Source organism: Chrysemys picta, chromosome 2 (assembly GCF_011386835.1).
Source record: "Chrysemys picta bellii isolate R12L10 chromosome 2, ASM1138683v2, whole genome shotgun sequence".
Lineage (NCBI taxonomy): Eukaryota > Metazoa > Chordata > Testudines > Emydidae > Chrysemys > Chrysemys picta.
In genome coordinates this window covers 210961577-210979432 of record NC_088792.1, presented here as the reverse complement: position 1 = coordinate 210979432, position 17856 = coordinate 210961577, and the positions used below count along the sequence as shown (strand labels likewise).

The window sequence follows — 17856 nt, the reverse complement described above, 5'->3', positions numbered from 1 at the left end:
CAGAGGGCTAGTTAATCTAGCAGACAAGGGCATAACAAAATCCAATGGCTGGAAACTGAAACTAGACAAATTCAGACTAGAAATAAGGTGTTAATACCTATCTATCTCATAGAACTGGAAGGGACCTTGAAAGGTCATCGAGTCCAGCCCCCTGCCTTCACTAGCAGGACCAAGTACTGTTTTTTGCCCCAGACCCCTAAGTGGCCCCCTCAAGGATTGAACTCACAACCCTGGGTTTAGCAGACCAATGCTCAAACCACTGAGCTATCCCTCCCCCAACTGCTAGAATAATTTACCTTGGGAAGTGGTAGATTCTTCATTGCTTGAAATTAAAATTAGATTTCTTTCTAAAAGATATGCTCTAACTCAACTAGAAATTATGGGCGTGATGCAGAAATCACTTGGTGACCTTCAATGGCTTGTATTATACAGGAGATAAGACTAGATGATCACAATGATCTCTTCTGGCCTTAAAATCTATTGAATCAATAGCAGTTTCTGATTTGCCAATCTAAAGAATTAAAGAGACCATCTCCCCCATAAAATTGGTATAAAAACCACGAGTCCAGTCATAGTGTGAGAGCACTGCTAGATCAGGAAAGAGCAGGGAAAACACCTACTTGTTAAAGCACATCCTTTTCATCGTGCTCCCATGGACTGGGAGCAAACTGAAGGAATGCCTGGAGTTGTTAGCCATTCACAGGTTTTGGCAAGGGTTCCGTTTGAATTTCCTCAAATGTTCAGTGCTTGTGAATTGTGTCAGTTTGACAGCACTTCAGACTGATGTTCTTTATCCACAGAATGTGTACAATATGGGCAGCATAAGTGCAGAATTTCCTTAGTCAAACTCTGATGAAGATGTGAAAAATTATACTACTACTTCCACTACATTGTTTTCCTATGGTGCTTTCCTTCTGAGAATCCCCCAGAGCTTTATAGACTTTAGGCCAAATGACAACAACTCTGTGAAAAAGGAAACTAGCCTCATTTTACAGATGGTGAAGTTGAAGCAGAGAGGTTGTGACTTGCCTGGATCACACAGCAGGTTTGTAGCAGAGTTGGAAGAGAACCTATATCTTCTGACTCCACGGTCCATGCTTTAGGCTTTGTCTACACTACACAGCTTTTAGCGACACCACCATGTCGCTAAAAGTTGGGCAGTGTAAATGCTGTTTGTCGGGACTTTTGCCGACAAAATACTTCCACCCCCTACCAGTGGGGTTTGCGTTGTTTGCGCTGCTGCCAATAACAAGCCATTTACACTACCACTTGCCGTGGCAAAACCTTTGTCTTTCGGGGGTGGGGGCTTTTTTAAGCACCCGTGCGTTCAATTGGCAGTGTAGACAAATCCTCAGTCACTACTAGACAGTGGTTCCCACCCACGTTTTACTACAGCTGATCCCGTTCCAGTGACCTCAGTGACAGACACAGATAAGAAATGATTAAAAATTACAACAGGGCCTGCAATCGTTAGATGAGTAAATAAGGGCAGTACACAGGTGGTGAAACAGCCACAGAAATGTGCAGAGGCAGATATGGTGATCAAAGACACATTGTAGCATTAGATGCACCAGCACTGGGCAAACGGTGTATACATTTCTGAATAGGCTGAGGCAAACTAGGGAGGTGAAGGTATTTCAGTGCCTAAATGCAATGGCCCAGATCCTCAGAGGTATTTAGGGATCTTTGAGGATTTGGTCCATTATGTCTTCTTATACAACCAGGTGATTGCTAGCAGCATCAAGCAGATAACAGGCTCTCTCTCTTCTATAATATATGGCTCGTTGCTTCCAGCTAGGAACTCGGATGCTAACAGCATTTGACCAAAGTATTAAGTACACTGAGGAAAGAGTAACAAAAGGTGTAACCCTTCCATACAGATGAAGAAGAATAACACAGACAAGGCTACAAAAGGAATGTGTACAGAACCAACTAGCAAACACCAATTTTCTCAAGACTGGCAGCATTATTCTGATTAAATCTGAAAATCAGCCTTGGAACATGCTGTACCTGTTTGGATTTACTGTAGTAGGAGGTGGGTGTGACATTAGTTGAAACCTACTAACTCACTTGTTGCATCTTGTCTGTAATTGCAAGATCTCCAGGGAGAGAACATGCCTTCCTGTCTGTTTGTACAAGCCCAACACAATGTAGTCCCCAATTCCTACTGAGGCCTTTGGGTGCTATTGCAATACAAATCACAAATGGTAATATTAATAATAAATTACTGGAAAGCCAGAAATTTTACTGACATTGTTACCCAGATCTCAGGGGTGCTGAAAGCCATTGAACCAAACTTTAAACCCTGTATATAATGGAAACCCCTTCAAGCCAGGGAGTGCTGCAGCTATGACAGATCAATGTGAAATGATTATGTACTGCCTTTCCAGCTGTGCATGCAGATCTTCTTTAGCTGATTCCACTTTTGAAACTTCAGGGAAGCAGTTGTGGGTTTTGTGGGAACTGTAGGTTCAGTTACGTGTCTGTACAGACCAAGCCACAATAGGGAAGGGAAGGAAATGCACGACCCAAGAGGCAGCACCTAGACACATTATGTCTTTGCAAAGTATAGTGCTGCCTGGGCTGTGGAAGGAGCATGCTGCGTGGTGGCACTTGTTAATTTTTTCAACAAGGGTAGACAACTTTCCTCTCAGCATAGCCATGCCTGCACACAGTGGGGACTGGGCCATGGTCCCACCACCTCTTTGGTCACAAGCGTCCCCTCTGGGCCAGTAATACTGTTGATAAGATGGGGGCTTGTACTTTTAGCATTTATAAACAGCAACTCATCTTTTCACCAACAGATGGTGATGGTTAGTCAGGTTACCAAGCTTTTTGTTTTGTTGTAGGGGTATCATTTATAAATGTTTGCACAAGACAGCAGTTGCTGTATGAACCATGGACTATGAGTGTCTGTGTGGGTGTGTCTCACTCTCTGTTTATTCAGTCTGTTTCCTTAGAACCAGATTATAAATACATTAGCAGATTGGATACTCCTTCCCAAACCAGCAATTACAACATGGATCAGGCCACTTTGACGTCAGCAGTTTGTACACGAGCATGTTTCACCTATATAAACGAAAGTATGTGGGCCAGTGAAATCAACAGGTTACACTAAGGATTCATAGAATCATAAAATATCAGGGTTGAAAGGGACCTCAGGAGGTCATCTAGTCCAACCCCCTGTTCAAAGCAGGACCAATTCCCAACTAAATCATCCCAGCCAGGGCTTTGTCAAGCCTGACCTTAAAAACCTCTAAGGAAGGAATTGATTTGGTAGTACATAATTTCAGCTACTTCGTTTCAGAAGATAGTGTTAAAACATATTGTTTGTATTAACATAGCACTGATCCATCTTGCACAGGGTTGAGATTAAAATATGAAAAAATGTAAAAAGCCTGTCTAAAGTCGTGTTTTTGAAACTATTTAGCAGTTTGTAATGTACAGCATATAACTTACACTAACTTGCAGATTTATAGAATAAATGCATTAGCTAGACACCTAATCATATAATTTATACAGAATTTTTCATCCTGGAGGGTCTCAAATCACTTTACAAATTTAGCAAACCAATAAACAAAGTATACAAAGGGTAGATTATAGACTCAGCCAAAGTAAAAAGAGTTCTAAGTCATGGACAGGTTGGTTACTGGTGAACAGATGGAGTCAAGTAAGCCTCCTCAATTAAAATAAGAATGTACTGCTGGCTATATCTAAACTCAGGCTGTTTTCCTGTAGGTTTGCTGCTCTTTTCAGGATATGCCTCTAATAGAAAAAAATGTCATAAAACATGTGGGACGAGGTGTGTACACTGGGAAAGTGGCTAGTATGCATTTTGGATTGCAAAATGAGTCATGGATTTTTTTTTTTGTTCCATGTTTTATTTTTAACGCTTGGATAGGATACTCTGAATCACTTATCTGTGTCCCTCACTGGCTAGCCTCTCAGTAAGCTGATTGCAGTCTTGTGATGCTCATAAATTGACAAATTCAGACCATTCACCACGATGTCCACTGTTTCTGCTATCTAGCATCTGAAAAACGCTTCTGTGCCCCACAGAAGGAAGAAGCAGAATTTTAAATGCTTTAATTCATAAAAAAAGATGTCCAAGCCTTAAAATGTTATGAACTAATGAAATTCCACCATCAGTTCATGATAAACTCAGCACTTTTCTGCAGTTTCTAGGGGGCCAATGCTGGAAACAGTTACACAGATGAGCAGATCCGTAAAGTCAATGAGACTACTCACATGCATAAATTTAAGCACATATACAAGCTTTTGCAGCATCAGAGCCTACCATAACACTTTCAGGTCAGATAAAAACAGTTATGCTGTCACAATGAGAATAACTGAGATTGCGAAAAAGAAACACAGGATCTGTTAAATCACTGCTTACATTTGTAAGGAGGGATTTAATGATAACCTCCTAGTATTCAGGGTGACAAAGCGGGTGAGGTAATATCTTTTATTGGACCAACTTCTGTTGGTGAGTCAAGCTTTCGAGCTACACAGAGCTCTTCTTCAGGTCTAGGAGAGTACTCAAAGGGTATGTCTATACTGGGATAAAAGCCCTGTGGCACGGCTGTGGCTGGCCCAAGTCAGCTGACTCAGGCTGGCAGGGCTCCGTCTGTGGTGGTAAAAATTGCTGTGTAGAAGTTCGCGCTTGGGCTGGAGCCAGTGTTCTGGGACCCTCCACCCTTGCAGGGTCCCAGAGTTCAGGTTCCAGCGAAAGCCTGAACATCTACACAGCAATTTCAGCTCTGGAGTCCCAGCCTCTGGAGCCTGAGTCAGCTGGCCTGGGGGCAGCTGTGAGTTTTTTCTCCCCTTATAAACATATCGAGTGTCACAGCTAACTACAAGGTGGAATAGATTGTTTAGCATAAGTAGTTAACACATATTGTAAGAGACCATTTACAGTGAACTAGCCCATTAACACCCACTGTAATCATAAATTTAAAAAAAGGGGGATTAGTGGGTTACAGATTGTAATAAATCCAGTGTCTTTATTAAAATCATGATTTTTAGTGTCTAGCAGATATGAATTTAAGCTCCCATGCTCATCTTTTGAGTGTTGTGCTGGTTTCCGTTGGGGACGAGGACTAAGAAGTTAGATTTAGACTGACAGTATTCAGTGCATAAATTAAAGGCAGGTCTACACTACAAATTTGCAGCTGTACTCCTACAGTGCATCTGGTGAAGAAGCTCTAAGCCAGTGGTCCCCAATGTGGTGCCCGGGGTTGCCACGGCGCCTGCCAGGCCATCTATGTGTGCCCGCGTACTGGCCGGAGGACGAGCATCCGCCGAAATGCTGCCGACAAGCAGCGTCATCCAGAGGCGTCACCGCCAAAATACCGTCAGTGGCATTTCGGCGGCAACACCTCTGGATGACGCTGCTTGTCGGCAGCAACGCCTCTTGACGTTGCCGCTTCTCAGCGGCATTTCGGCGGATGCTCGTCCACCAGCCACGGTGCGCAGTGGCTCGTCGTCTGGTGCCCGCCAGACGAAAAAGGTCGGGGACCACTGCTCTAAGCCAACGGGGGAGAGCTCTCCCATTGGCTTAATAACTCTACTTCCGCAAAATGTGGCAGCTATGTTGGTGGCAGAAGCTCTCCTGTTGACACACTGCTGTCTACATGGGGAGTTAACGTTGGTATAACTTGGGCTAGGTCTACACTATGGGGGGGGTCGACCTAAGATACGCAACTTCAGCTATGTGAATGGAGTAGCTGAAGTTGCATATTTTAGGTCGACTTACCTGGCTGTGAGGACTGCGGCGAGTCGACCGCTGCCGCGCCGCCATCGACTCCACTTCCGTCTCTTGCCGCAGAGGATTTCCGGAGTCGATGGCATAGCCATCGGGGATCGATTTTATCGTGTCTTCACTAGACACGATAAGTCGATCCCCAATAGCTCGATTGCTACCCGCCAATCTGGCGGATAGTGAAGACGTGCCCTACGTCACTCAGGAATGTGGATTTTTCACACCCCTGAGCAACAGTTATACTGAAGTAAGTATGTAGTGTAGACCAAGCCTATGTGTGTGCTCACAAATCAGGCAATCAGTACAGAGCAGCCCACAGTGCAACTTTTGGATCCAAAGAACCCTAAAGCTCAGGGGTGTTTAACTCTGAGATTTTGAGCTGGCCATTGCAGGGCCCAGCCACAAGACTGGGCTCTCCCTTTACCGCATCTCAGGGGTGTTTGGGTTCGTGATTGTGTCCCAGGCCCTCCCTTCGAAACTGCCTCATCTGTTATCACAAAAGCTCTGCTCCTGGCGGGCCCTAGACGCAGCTGGGCTAAGGGGCATATTTTGAACAAACTGCCACCATCCAAACCCCAGGGGATGTCGGGACCCCCGCTGTGGCGAGCGCACCAGATGGGCAAGCTCCCCTCCCTCGCCCGCCAACAGGCCCGAGGCCTCTCCCTGGGGTGACTGGCAGCCCCTGGCTCGCGCTGCGCGTGAGAGGCCCCGGGGGCAGATCGGCGGGCGGGTCCCGCCTATGGCCGCGCTCGGCTCTCGCCGCCCAGCAGCAGCGAGCGCGTGGGGTGACAGAGCAGCCGCGGGGCGGGGAGAGGCCGCGGCGCCGCGCCCCGAGGTGGCGTGACAGGCTGCGGCGCCTCCCCCAGCGCGGGAAAAGGCGGAGTCGCGGCCCGCCTCGGGACTGGGAGGAGGAGCCGCGGCGGTTGAAGCTGAGGCCGGCAGAAGCGGAGACGCTGTCGCCTCTAGCCACTCGCAGGGAGCCCGGCACCGCCCAGCACGGGGAGGAGCGGCCCGGCTGCCGGCGGCCCCCAGCCCCTGATAAGCTACGGGAGCGGCAGACAGCAGCGGTCCCCGCGCCCCCAGGAGAGACACCCCGCCGGCCCGGCATGAGGCGCGAGCAGCGCAGCCCCAGGTGGGGCCTCTGCAGCCTGAGCCTGCTCGCCTGGCTGCTGGTGCTGCCCCCGGTGCAGGTGAGCGAGGGGCCTCCCCGGCCAGGCCGGCTCCTTCCCGCCGGGGCGACCCCTTGGGCGGGGGAGGAAGGGCGGCGCGGGCAAGGGCTCCGGGCTCCCCTCTGCCCTGGGTCCCGTCCTCTGCTGTAGTCTCGCCGGCATCATACCCCCAGTCTGCGAGGCGGGGCCAGGGGTTAGGCAGGGCCCCAGGGTGAAAGCGGTTGGACGTGGGCCAGGTGGGGCTGTTAAGCTGGGAGCTGTGGGCCGTTGTGCCGCTGCTTGCGTTAGCCCCCCCCCCCCCCTCCCCCATCGTCCCGTGAGCGGGCTGAGCCTGCGGTTGTGGCTCTGGTGGGCTCTCGGCTCCCACACGTGCAGCTCTCTGCCCTGTGGAAATCCACGCGGGCCCCGCTGGGCGGTAGGACAGTAACAATAATTGTTGTTTCTTGGACAACGCCCGGGCTCGGCCTTAGTTTCAAGGGGTGGTGCCGGGCCCCACGTTGGTGGAATGGGGCTCACCTGAGGCAGGAGACGCGACTTCACTTGGGACGAGAGACCTGATGACTTTCATCTGAGTTTTGTTGGAGCAAATTATTTCTTTTCTTCTCCAGCCTCTCAAAAATCGGCATGTCTGCAAACCCAGATCTGATAACTGAACTCGTTTTTAGTAAAAATCATTTTTAGTTAAAAGGCATTGCCAAATTAAAAGTTGACACTTCTGTTCCCTGCTATTTTTTTGTGGTTTTATAGTCACATTTTCCCTCCCTTGCTAAGAGTTTCTCTTACTTGTTGCTGTGTGGAAGTCTCCCAACAGGAGAAGCTGACTCTCCATACTAGGAGAACACTGAAACTGACTATGCTCCAAGCTTGCCCTGCAAACATTTTCGCACTATTAGTCCCATTGATTTAATTGGACTTGACTGCTGCTTTAATGTTTTGGGCCCCTGTTCTGCAAACAACTTTATACCCATGAGTTGTCATAAAGATAATCATGTGTAAGTATTTGCAAAATCCAGGCCTGAGTTTACAGTTTTCTTGGGAGCCATGTAAATATCTCCCATCATAAAAGATAGATTTAGTAACTTGCTGTCAACATCCCATCACTTCCAGCCAGATATACTAGCACTTAGTATATAATAATACAGGGGTTCTCAAACTTCATTGCACTGTGACTGCCTTCTGCCAAAAATTACTACACGGCCCCAGGAGGGGGGACCGAAGCCTGAGCCCTGCCACCCCACGTAGGAGGTGAGGGCAAAGCCTGACCCCACCACTCTGAGTAGGGGACTCAAAGCTGAAGCTCAAGGGCTTCAGCCCAAGGCAGGGGCCTGTAACCTGAGCCACACTGCCCCGGGCTGAAGTCAGCCCTGGTGACCCCCATTAAAACAGGGTCATGACCCGCTTTGGAGTCACAACCCACAGTTTGAGAACCACTGTAATAATATATAATAGCATAAGTAGATTTCAGAGTGCTTCACAGTTATTTATATATTTATCCTCAACATCCCTGTGAGGTAGGGAAGTACCTTAATTTTTAGTGCGGGGGAACTGAGGCACAGACAGGTTAAAAGACTTGCCTGAGGTCACACAAGAAGTATGTGATGGAGCGGCGTATTGACTCTCTAGATCAGGGGTTGGCAACCTTTCAGAAGTGGTGTGCTGAGTCTTCATTTATTCACTCTATTTAAGGTTTCACGTGCCAGTAATACAGTTTAACGTTTTTTAGAAGGTCTCTCTCTGTCTATATTATGTAACTAAACTATTGTTGTATGTAAAGTTAAACAAGGTTTTCAAAATGTTTAAGAAGCTTAATTTAAAATTAAATTAAAATGCTGATCTTACGCTGCCGGCCCGCGGTTCTGTTCACCTAGGCCGGCAGCAGGCTGAGTGAGACCGGCAGCCAGGACCCGGGCTGGCAAGGGGCCGGGACCCGGGCTGGCAAGGGGCCGGCAGTGGGCTGAGCGGCTCAGCCCGCTGCTGGTCTGGGGTCCTGGCCCTGCTCACATAGAATGGGTACCTACCTTCTCCCTGGTTCGAGCCCATTCTCTTCCTCTCTCTCTCTCTGCACTGAGCTGAGGTGGGAATGCACTGAGCACAGGGCTGGGGGTGAAGGAGCAGGTTGGGGTGTAGGGTCTGGCCAGGAGCTAAAATAAAGGAGGGGGCTCAGGGTTGGGGCAGAAGGTTTGGGTGTGGAGTGCTTACCTGGGCAGCTCCCATTTGGTGCGAGGGGTGCAGGTGGGAATGTGGGGGGGGGGGTGCAAGAGTCAGGGCATGGGGTGTGTGGGGGCTGGGTATGTGTGGGGGTGCAGGATTTTTAATGGCACGCTGCTGCCTGCTGGGGTCCCAGCCGCCGGCCCCGCTCAGCCTGCTGCCAGCCTGGGTTCGGCAGTGGGCTGAGCGGGGCTGGTGGCTGGGACCCCGGCAGGCAGCAGCGTGCCATTAAAAATCAGCTCGCGTGCCATAGGTTGCTGACCCCTACTCTAAATCTTCTAGGTCCTAAGCTACTGCCCTAATCACTGGACCATCTTTTCTCTCTTGGTGTATGTGTTTATATCTATCTCTTGATAATTCTTTCTACCAACTTTAAAGAATATTGTTCTCCCATTGTAAAACTTCTATATGGAGGTCCAATGTGAACTTCTTAAACTGAACAATCTCTTGGGGAGCCTGACGCAAACCTTAGCAGGGGTACAATGTAATTAAGTTCAGAATAATATCTGTGTAAAAGGTACATTAAAATACACTGTTTTACATTTAAGGGCTCTTTCATTTTTATAACCAAAAAGGATATGATCATTCACATCTTGTAATGTGTCATGGTACAGATGTAGGTTAGAGATCCTCTGTGAAACACAGCCCAAAGCTGTAAGATGAAGCTTTAAACAATGCAAGACAAAATGATTTTTAATGGCCTCTGTAACCTAAAATTCATTATATATTATTTCACTTCTAAACTAACTTAAGGTAGGTCTTTAAAATGCTGCAGTGGCATAGCTGCACCATTGGGGTACTTAAGTGAAGACGTTTCTGTGCCGATGACAAGGAGAAGTTAAGCCACCTCCATGAGAGGTAGTACCTGTGTTGAGGGGAGAACCCCTCCCATTGATGCAGTGCTGTCTACACTGGGGGATAGGTCGGTATAACTGTGTCGCTCAGGAGTGTGGACGTGGCTGTAGTGTAGTCCTTAAGCTAGGAGGTATTAGGAATGCTTTTCTTCAAGCTTTGCCCAGCTCTAATAAAAGAGGATATATGTTAATTGCAGGCCTTTCACTCAGTACTTGCTGCTTACAGTGAAAACTCTGCACTGTAACTGAGGTCTGGTGCAGATGATCTTAGTTTTGTTTAGGAAAGAATGAACAATCCGGATGGATAGATGTGCTCCGTAATCAAGGTTGTTTATTAATATTGTATGCTTTCCTTTGGTTTTGTAAAAAAAGGATCCGTTTTGCCTTCCTTTTAGCAGATTGCAGCCATCTTTAGTTGTGGTCTGTATATGAAGATATAAACTTAGTGCTTTTCAGGAAATGGTTTTTGAGGATGGTGGCAGTCCATTTTTTGTTAATGGTATATGGTTTTTACTTACATGGAAGTGTGAAGAGGAAGCAGTCAGAATAAATATTTAGTGCTTTGAATAGATGGTTTGCATTTCTTTCTTCCCAATACAATTATTTAATAAACATTTCTGTAACCTTGGGATCCATTGGTTTAGTGTTTCATAACACAAACTGAGTCAAGAGACTTGTTCTCCAGTTGCTGCTTTGTTACCTTGGACAAGTCACTTAACCTCTATACCTCCATTTCTCCATCTGTAAAATGGAGACATTATTTATCCCTCTTTGTAAAGATATTTGAGATGCTTGGATGAAAAGCTCTATATAAATGTGGAAGTAATTCCTAAAGTAGTTGTCAAAACATACTGTTCAAAATGGGTGTAAAAACGAAGGGAGTCACTGAAGAGACAAACGTTTCCAGAACAAAACAGTAAAAACAGGTGGTTGCTTCTGTATATTAAGGTTCTGATTTGGGTTTTGCAGTGTTCTGGTGGAAGGTGGAGAGAAGGGTTTTTATAAGGCAAGGGGTGATGTATAAATTGTGTTTGGGAAAGTGAATGCCTAATAGATCTGGTTACAGCCTGGCAAACTGCCTGCAATCTTTCCTACTTATCTCCTGAGAGTGTCCTTCATTCCTGTTGTGCAACAGCCCCACTACTCAAATGCAGGATATCTGAACAGGGACTGCCACTAGTACAGAATTGTTTGGTACTTTTGTGATTGTAGACAAATTTTAGCTAGGAGCTATGTACTGCCCTTCATATGCATGCAGCATTCCCAGTGCTAAAGTAATTTTTACTTGTGACCAAGTCAAATTGAAACCCCAGTCAAACAGTAACCCCGTGCATCTGCTAGCCCGCCTACATTACTTTAAAGTTAGGTTAAGAAGACTTTTTTTTTTTTAGTTACAACTTTTGTCTGCTTTATTATTTGACCCTGAAAGGCCGTGACGCTTATGCTTATCAGTTACACTTGGCAGTAATTTCCAATCCTGTGGTCTGTGTTGGGAAACTTGACCTATTAATAGTGAATGAATTCCCAATGAATAAATGTCCTGTTAGCTTGAAAAAAAGTTCTTTTTTTGGAGCAGATATGAATATTGGGAGGGGATGGTGTAATTAGAAATTCCAACAGAAGTATTGATTGTGCATTACAGGTACAATACATATCCGGGTCTGTATGTGTATTGAGGGAGAGGAGGGGGAAGGCAGCACAGAAGGAGGGAAATAAAGCTGTCTCTTACTGGTGCTGCTGTAAACTTACTCACTGAATTTCTTTCAAACCTTTTAGATTAGAAATGAAAGATAAGGAAAGCTGAATACGATCTTTGATAACCATCCAGTGTTTGGTGCAGGATGACAAATACTTCCTCATTGTTGTTCATACAACACAATTATTGTTCTCTGTGTTTGCCTTGAAGTTCAGGGATCCATCATAGTTTTTGTTTTGTGGTGGTAAAGCCTGTCTGAGACATTAAAGAGATTGATCTCTGAGTTTGATATATAGGACACCCATTTAGTTCATGGGAGAAATGCTGACCTTATGTTGGAGTGGGGGTTGGGGGCTGGTGGATGTATGTTTTGCAATTATGGATAGTGTATATTACTACAAGTTTCCTTACATGTGGTGAATTCTTTTAGCACTTTATCTTGTATTAGTAAGAAGAAAAATATGTTTAAGTCAACGTGAGCTAAATATTAACCTGTGTTTTTTTTTTTTTTTTTTTTTGAGGTAACTATTTCAGCACTGCATATATAATACTGAAAGTGTAGTAAAGTCAGATTGTGTTGCTGATTCATGAAATAGATTTTCTTTTAGCTTGAACTATGACCCAGTCAGCTCTCTCAGCCAAAACAGCTGAAGGAAGTAGTGATTTAGTAGGGGATGTGCTTCTCTCTGAGTGATATCCAACCAAGGCCCCCGCATGGTGTAAGACTATGCTCTTCTTGTAGAAGGTTTATTTCAGATTAGATATAAAAGTGAAGTCCTGACCATGTGGTGGTATCAGATAGCTCAATGGCACTATTTCTAAAAGTAAGTAATTCCTGTAGTGCTCTGGATGAACTTGGTTAATTTCAGAGCATTCTGCAGACTTAACTCCCCACCCCCTTTAGTTAATTGGATGAGTCTGACTTTTCCAGGATTAAAGGTACACTGTCAACTTGAAATGTGGTCAGTTTCAAATAAGTTGTAAGTAGTTTCAAGTACTACACCTGCTCTTGACAATTAATGATTTTTTTTATTATCACATTATTTTTTTAAAGCTGTGTATGTCCCTTGCTATGCACATACAGAAATCCTACTAATGTCAGAGGATTAAATAAGACCTTTAGTTTGTATACCTGTAACAGAGGCAAGAGTAACGTATTTTATCTTTTTTTATAACTTTTCTTTTTTAAATACTTAAGATCGGGCCTCCCTTGACATATGTGGAACTTGCTTGAGAAATTCCCTGCAACATCTTATCAATGAGAATGAAATAGTTACTTGTGTAAATCCCTTGAACATTGATGGAGGATGGGGAGGAGATGAGCCCTCTTTACCATAATTATAGCTAGATGGAATAATCATATGCTCAGTTTGCTAGTCATTTGTTAATGGTTGAACGTTTTAAGTGTCTTCATGCTACTAACTTCAAAAAGGTTTGAGATTTTACTCTCAAATGGCCTTGCAAATTTCTTGTAAGGAATTGACAAGACTTAAAAAAAGGCAGTTTTTTCTTTCTAGTTTCATTGGTTAGGATCTCTCTAATGCAGGTTGTAGTGTAAATATATCCACTCTAAGGGATGGTCTATAATGACAATTACATTGGCATAGCTTCATCTCTCTGGTGTGAAAAATCCACATCCCCGAGAGATGTAGTTAAGCCAACCTAACCCCGGCGTAGACTGTGCTAGGTGGATGGAAGACTTCTTCCGTCAATCAAGATACCACCTGTTGGAGAGGTGGATTATTACAGTGATGGGAGAACCCCTTCCACCTCTGTATTGGGTGTTTACGCTGAAGCGCTACAGCTGCGCTGCTATATTGTCTTAAGGGTAAACATAAGCCTGGTCAACACTAGGAAACTTACTTTGGTATAGCTATGTATCTCAGGGATGTGAAAAATCCAGTGCTGAGTTGATGGAAGAAGTCTTCTGTTGACCTAGCTTCCACCTCTTGGGGAGATGGATTACCTACACTGATGGGAGTATCCTCTCATTGGAATATGTAGGGTATACACAGGAGTGCTACAACTGCAGTGGTAGTGTTGCACTGCTGTAGTGTTTTAGGTGTAGACATGACCATGGCTTAAATGTTAGACTGTATTCCATTTAAACTTGCTTGGGGTGGGAGAACAGGCTATTTATGACTAATGGGTTTTCTGGTCTTTGAGTAATTGTGCTTGATTCTTTAGTAGTGACAACCACCATTTAAGAGACAAGGTAGGTGAGGTAATATCTTTTATTGGACCAACTTTTGTTGGTAGAACGGCCAAGCTGTGGAGTTTCACAGAGCTCTTCCTCATATCTGGAGAAAGTAACCAGCTAAGACACTCTGGTTATTTTCTCTAGACCTGAGGAAGAGCTCTGTGAAGCTGAAAAGTTTGTCCTTTTTGTCCATAGATGTTGATCCAATAAAAGATATTACCTCATCTACTTTGTCTCATGTCCTGGGACCAACATGATTCAGCAACACTATAATCCACCATTTAAATGATAGATAAAAGTTGTTTTTATTGATTAGAAAAAATACAAGTACTAATTTCTGTATTTGATTCATAATTCTACGTATTAAGTTTTACATATATGTAACACTTGTTACTTCGTACCGTTTTCTGAAAATTGAGATTCCCCCAGTCCCACGGTTAATTTATGCTCATTTTGGAGTTAATATAATAAAAATCACATTGGTGGTATTTAAACTATGAAGCCAATCAAATAGTTTGTTTTCTTTACAGTCTTTGGTTGCTAAATCCGTTTTGGTGCCATGGTTAGCATGCACTTGGAAATTATCAGAAACATCCTAAACATATGATGAGTGGGTAGAATTGAACTGTAAACTCTTTGGGCCAGATCCTGCATTCTTTGTGCACCAAAGTTCCCATTAAATTGGAGCTTTAGGTGTGCAATGAATGGGCCACTTATCATACATAAATCTCAACTCTGCTGTCACATTGTATAGTATGGCCTTGCCTTTATTTTACTATACTCCTATACTTGAATCTGGGACCTCCTGTTGCAGTCTCCATGACCTATTATGTATTTTAAGGCTTGTGAATTCACCCAGATAACTTTCCAGCTGAAGATGCATAATGCTCATGGATGCTTGGTTCAATCACTTGTTGCCTGAATACCATATATGCACACAATTTAACTTATATTCATGAAAGAATCTTTTGTACTTAACTCTTTTAGTACAAAGAAGAACAGGAGGACATATGCTCTAATAAATTTGTTAGTCTCTAAGGTGCCACAAGTCCTCCTGTTCTTCTTTTTGCGGATACAGACTAACACGGCTGCTACTCTGAAACCTTTCTTTTAGTACACTTCACTGTATACTCGTATAGAAGAAGTACAACTAATGAGATGTTGGAATATGAAGTCCGCAAAAAAATACTTGCGACACATGGAGGGAAACTTCTTTGCATCCTTTATCTGTTGACATAAATAAAGATTTGTAAGGATGGAGGTTCTTCAGCTTGTGGGAATTTACTCCCTTTTGGAAGGATGAAATCTGGATGGGTAACCAGGTTTATGATCTAGCTGACCAAATTGTTCTAATAAACTCCAACCCCAAATCTGTTCAAAATCCTAGGTATGTATGTACACCTCTATCCCAATCTAATGCTGTCCTCAGGAGCCAAAAAAATCTTACCGCGTTATAGGTGAAACCACGTGATATCGAACTTGCTTTGATCCGCCGGAGTGTGCAGTCCCCTCTTCCCCCCCCCGAATGCTGCTTTACCGCGTTATATCCGAATTTGTATTCTATCAGGTCACGTTATATCAGGGTAGAGGTGTATTCAGGTGGCCAGGGCTGGATTTACACACAGACACACACAGACTTCCCCACTCCGCACTGCCAAGCACGCCCAACAAACTACCCAGCACCCCCCACAACCCTCCCCAGAGACCCACTCTCCCATGCCGTGCCCCGTGGCCGCATTCACTGGCCTTGCTGGGAGGTGACTCTGTCCGCTGGGCTGAGCTGGCAGCGTGGCCGGGGCTGGTCCAGGCTTGACAAGGAGTGGGGCCTGCCCAGGCCAGGCTCCCTCAGGACCCACTTGCCCAGCATGGCCCCCTGAGTTGGACTGCTGAGCTCTTTGCCTGCCATGGGGTGTGTGTATGTGTGTCCTTCGCCTTCCCTGCTAGCAGGAGCGCACCAGCAGGGCTGGGTGGGGCTGTCTCCCCCTCAGCTGGCCCTGTCCCCTGCCAGGACTTGGGAGCAGCTTTGAATTTTTAAGTGCTCCTAGAACGCCCCTAGGCATGTACCTACTGTGCCTAATTGGAAATCCAGCCCTGCCCTAGACAAAGCTTCAGAGTTTGTTCATGTATATATTCCACTGTTGGTGCGCATGTCCCCAATGTACTCGAGTCTAGATTACTTTGATGAGTAGTCTGTTGGGGCTATGCCTTACCCCTCCCATGTCCTTCTGCCTCTAATCAAGGGTGGAGCAACCCCAACTACCCCTCAATTCTTTCTCACCACTTATTTCTACCAGCTTCTTTGCACAGGGTGTGGTCTGTTTACTGTGTAAATAGGTACGTAATGAATACCTAATTAGTGATTAGGTTTAGTGTTAGTAATTTGCTAGTGTTTCCTTTCTTCCCTTTTTGTAAAGAAACTGCTGCTCTGTTTGCCTGTGAATTACCACTAGTACTGGGATCAATTGCTTAAGAATGAACACTAATCTCCAGTCTTCAAAAAATTGCCTTTCATGTGAAGCTGTAATGCCTCTAAATGATGGGCATACCTGATCTTTATCATGTCTGGGAGAGGAACACATTAAAGAGATGGTCCATTTGTAAATAATTGTCTAAGGCCTTGTCTACATTACACAGTTGTCCGCCATATGGTCTGGTCTGGCCTGGCCACAAGGCCAGTTGTTGGAATCTTGAACATAGATTCCAAACGTACTTGACAGTCTCCTGAATTTAAAGAACTTTGAACTTTCCATGAGCTTGTTGAGGGTACATCTTGCAGCTCTCCACTTTCCAGCACAGGTGGGCAGATGCAGACAAGATGATCTAATATCAGGGGGTAGCCGTGTTAGTCTGTATCTACAAAAACAACAAGGAGTCTGGTGGCACCTTAAAGACTAACAGATTTATTTGGGCATAAGCTTTCGTGAGTAAAGAAGTGAGGTTTCTACTCACGAAAGCTTATGCCCAAATAAATCTGTTAGTCTTTAAGGTGCCACCATACTCCTTGTTGTTTTTGATGATCTAATAGTGCCTTCTGGCCTTAAACTCTATGAATCTACACTTAAAGGGTTTATGACAGTTTACAAATCCCCCTCCCCCTTTCCCTCTGGCACACAGTTATGGAATCTTTCTCCCTGGGCTCTGAATACTGCCCTCAAGGGGTTAATAGGCCTATCTTTTGAACCTTTGGCTACATGTTTCCTGTTCCTTCTTTCCATTAAAACAGTCTTCTTGGTCATAACATCAGCCAGGAGTGCAAAGGAGGTGCAAACTTCAAACTTAGGGCCTCCGTATATCATTTTTCATAAGGACAGGATGTCATTAAGACCTTACCCAAAATAGTCTTTCATTTACATCAGATTATCCACTTTTTTTTCAAAACCACATGCACATTTCCTTAGAGTGCTTTCTTTCTGTATAAACAGAACTAAGCCGTTTAGAGCATCCAGTGGTAGGCAACCTGCAGCCCGTCAGCGTAATCCGCTGGTGGGCCGCAAGACAGTTTGTTTACATTGACTGTCTGCAGGGATGGCTGCCTGCATCTCCCAGTGGCTGTGGTTCGCTGTTCCCGGCCAATGGGAGTTGCAGGAAGCAGGGTGGACCGCAGGAACGTATGGGCTGCCACTTCCCGCAGCTCCCATTGGCTGGGAACAGTGAACCGCAGCCACTGGGAGCTGCAGGTGGCCGTGCCTGTGGATGGTCAGTGGAAACAAACTGTTTTGTGGCCTGCCAGCAGATTACTCTGATGGGCTGCAGGTTGCCCACCACTGCCCCAGGTCATTCATAGCATATGGATTAAAGTACAGGCTGTTTCAATACACTCTAACTGAATAATGGCTTGTATCAAACTTTATGAAATTGACTGATTTTTAACCCCGACTGTAAGAGTCACAGCTCACTTGACTAGGGCACAAGCGGCCTCTGTTGCTGCTTTCAGAAACGTTCCCATTCTGGGAGCTTGTAGAGTAGCT

The 17856-nt window shown here is 45.2% G+C and overlaps 1 protein-coding gene across 2 annotated transcripts in view; it reads left to right on the top strand.

The window, feature by feature from the left end:
- The first annotated feature begins 6612 nt into the window (after positions 1–6612).
- Positions 6613–17856, top strand: part of NPC1 (NPC intracellular cholesterol transporter 1) — a 59472-nt gene continuing 48228 nt past the window's right edge. Inside the window, exon 1 of one of the 2 annotated variants that reach the window (XM_005282774.5) lies at positions 6613–6951. In XM_005282774.5, coding sequence (XP_005282831.1) covers positions 6868–6951 — 84 coding nt within the window. In that variant the 5' untranslated portion in view covers positions 6613–6867. The remainder of the gene's footprint in view (positions 6952–17856) is intronic. The other variant, XM_042854839.2, reaches the window with a different exon arrangement.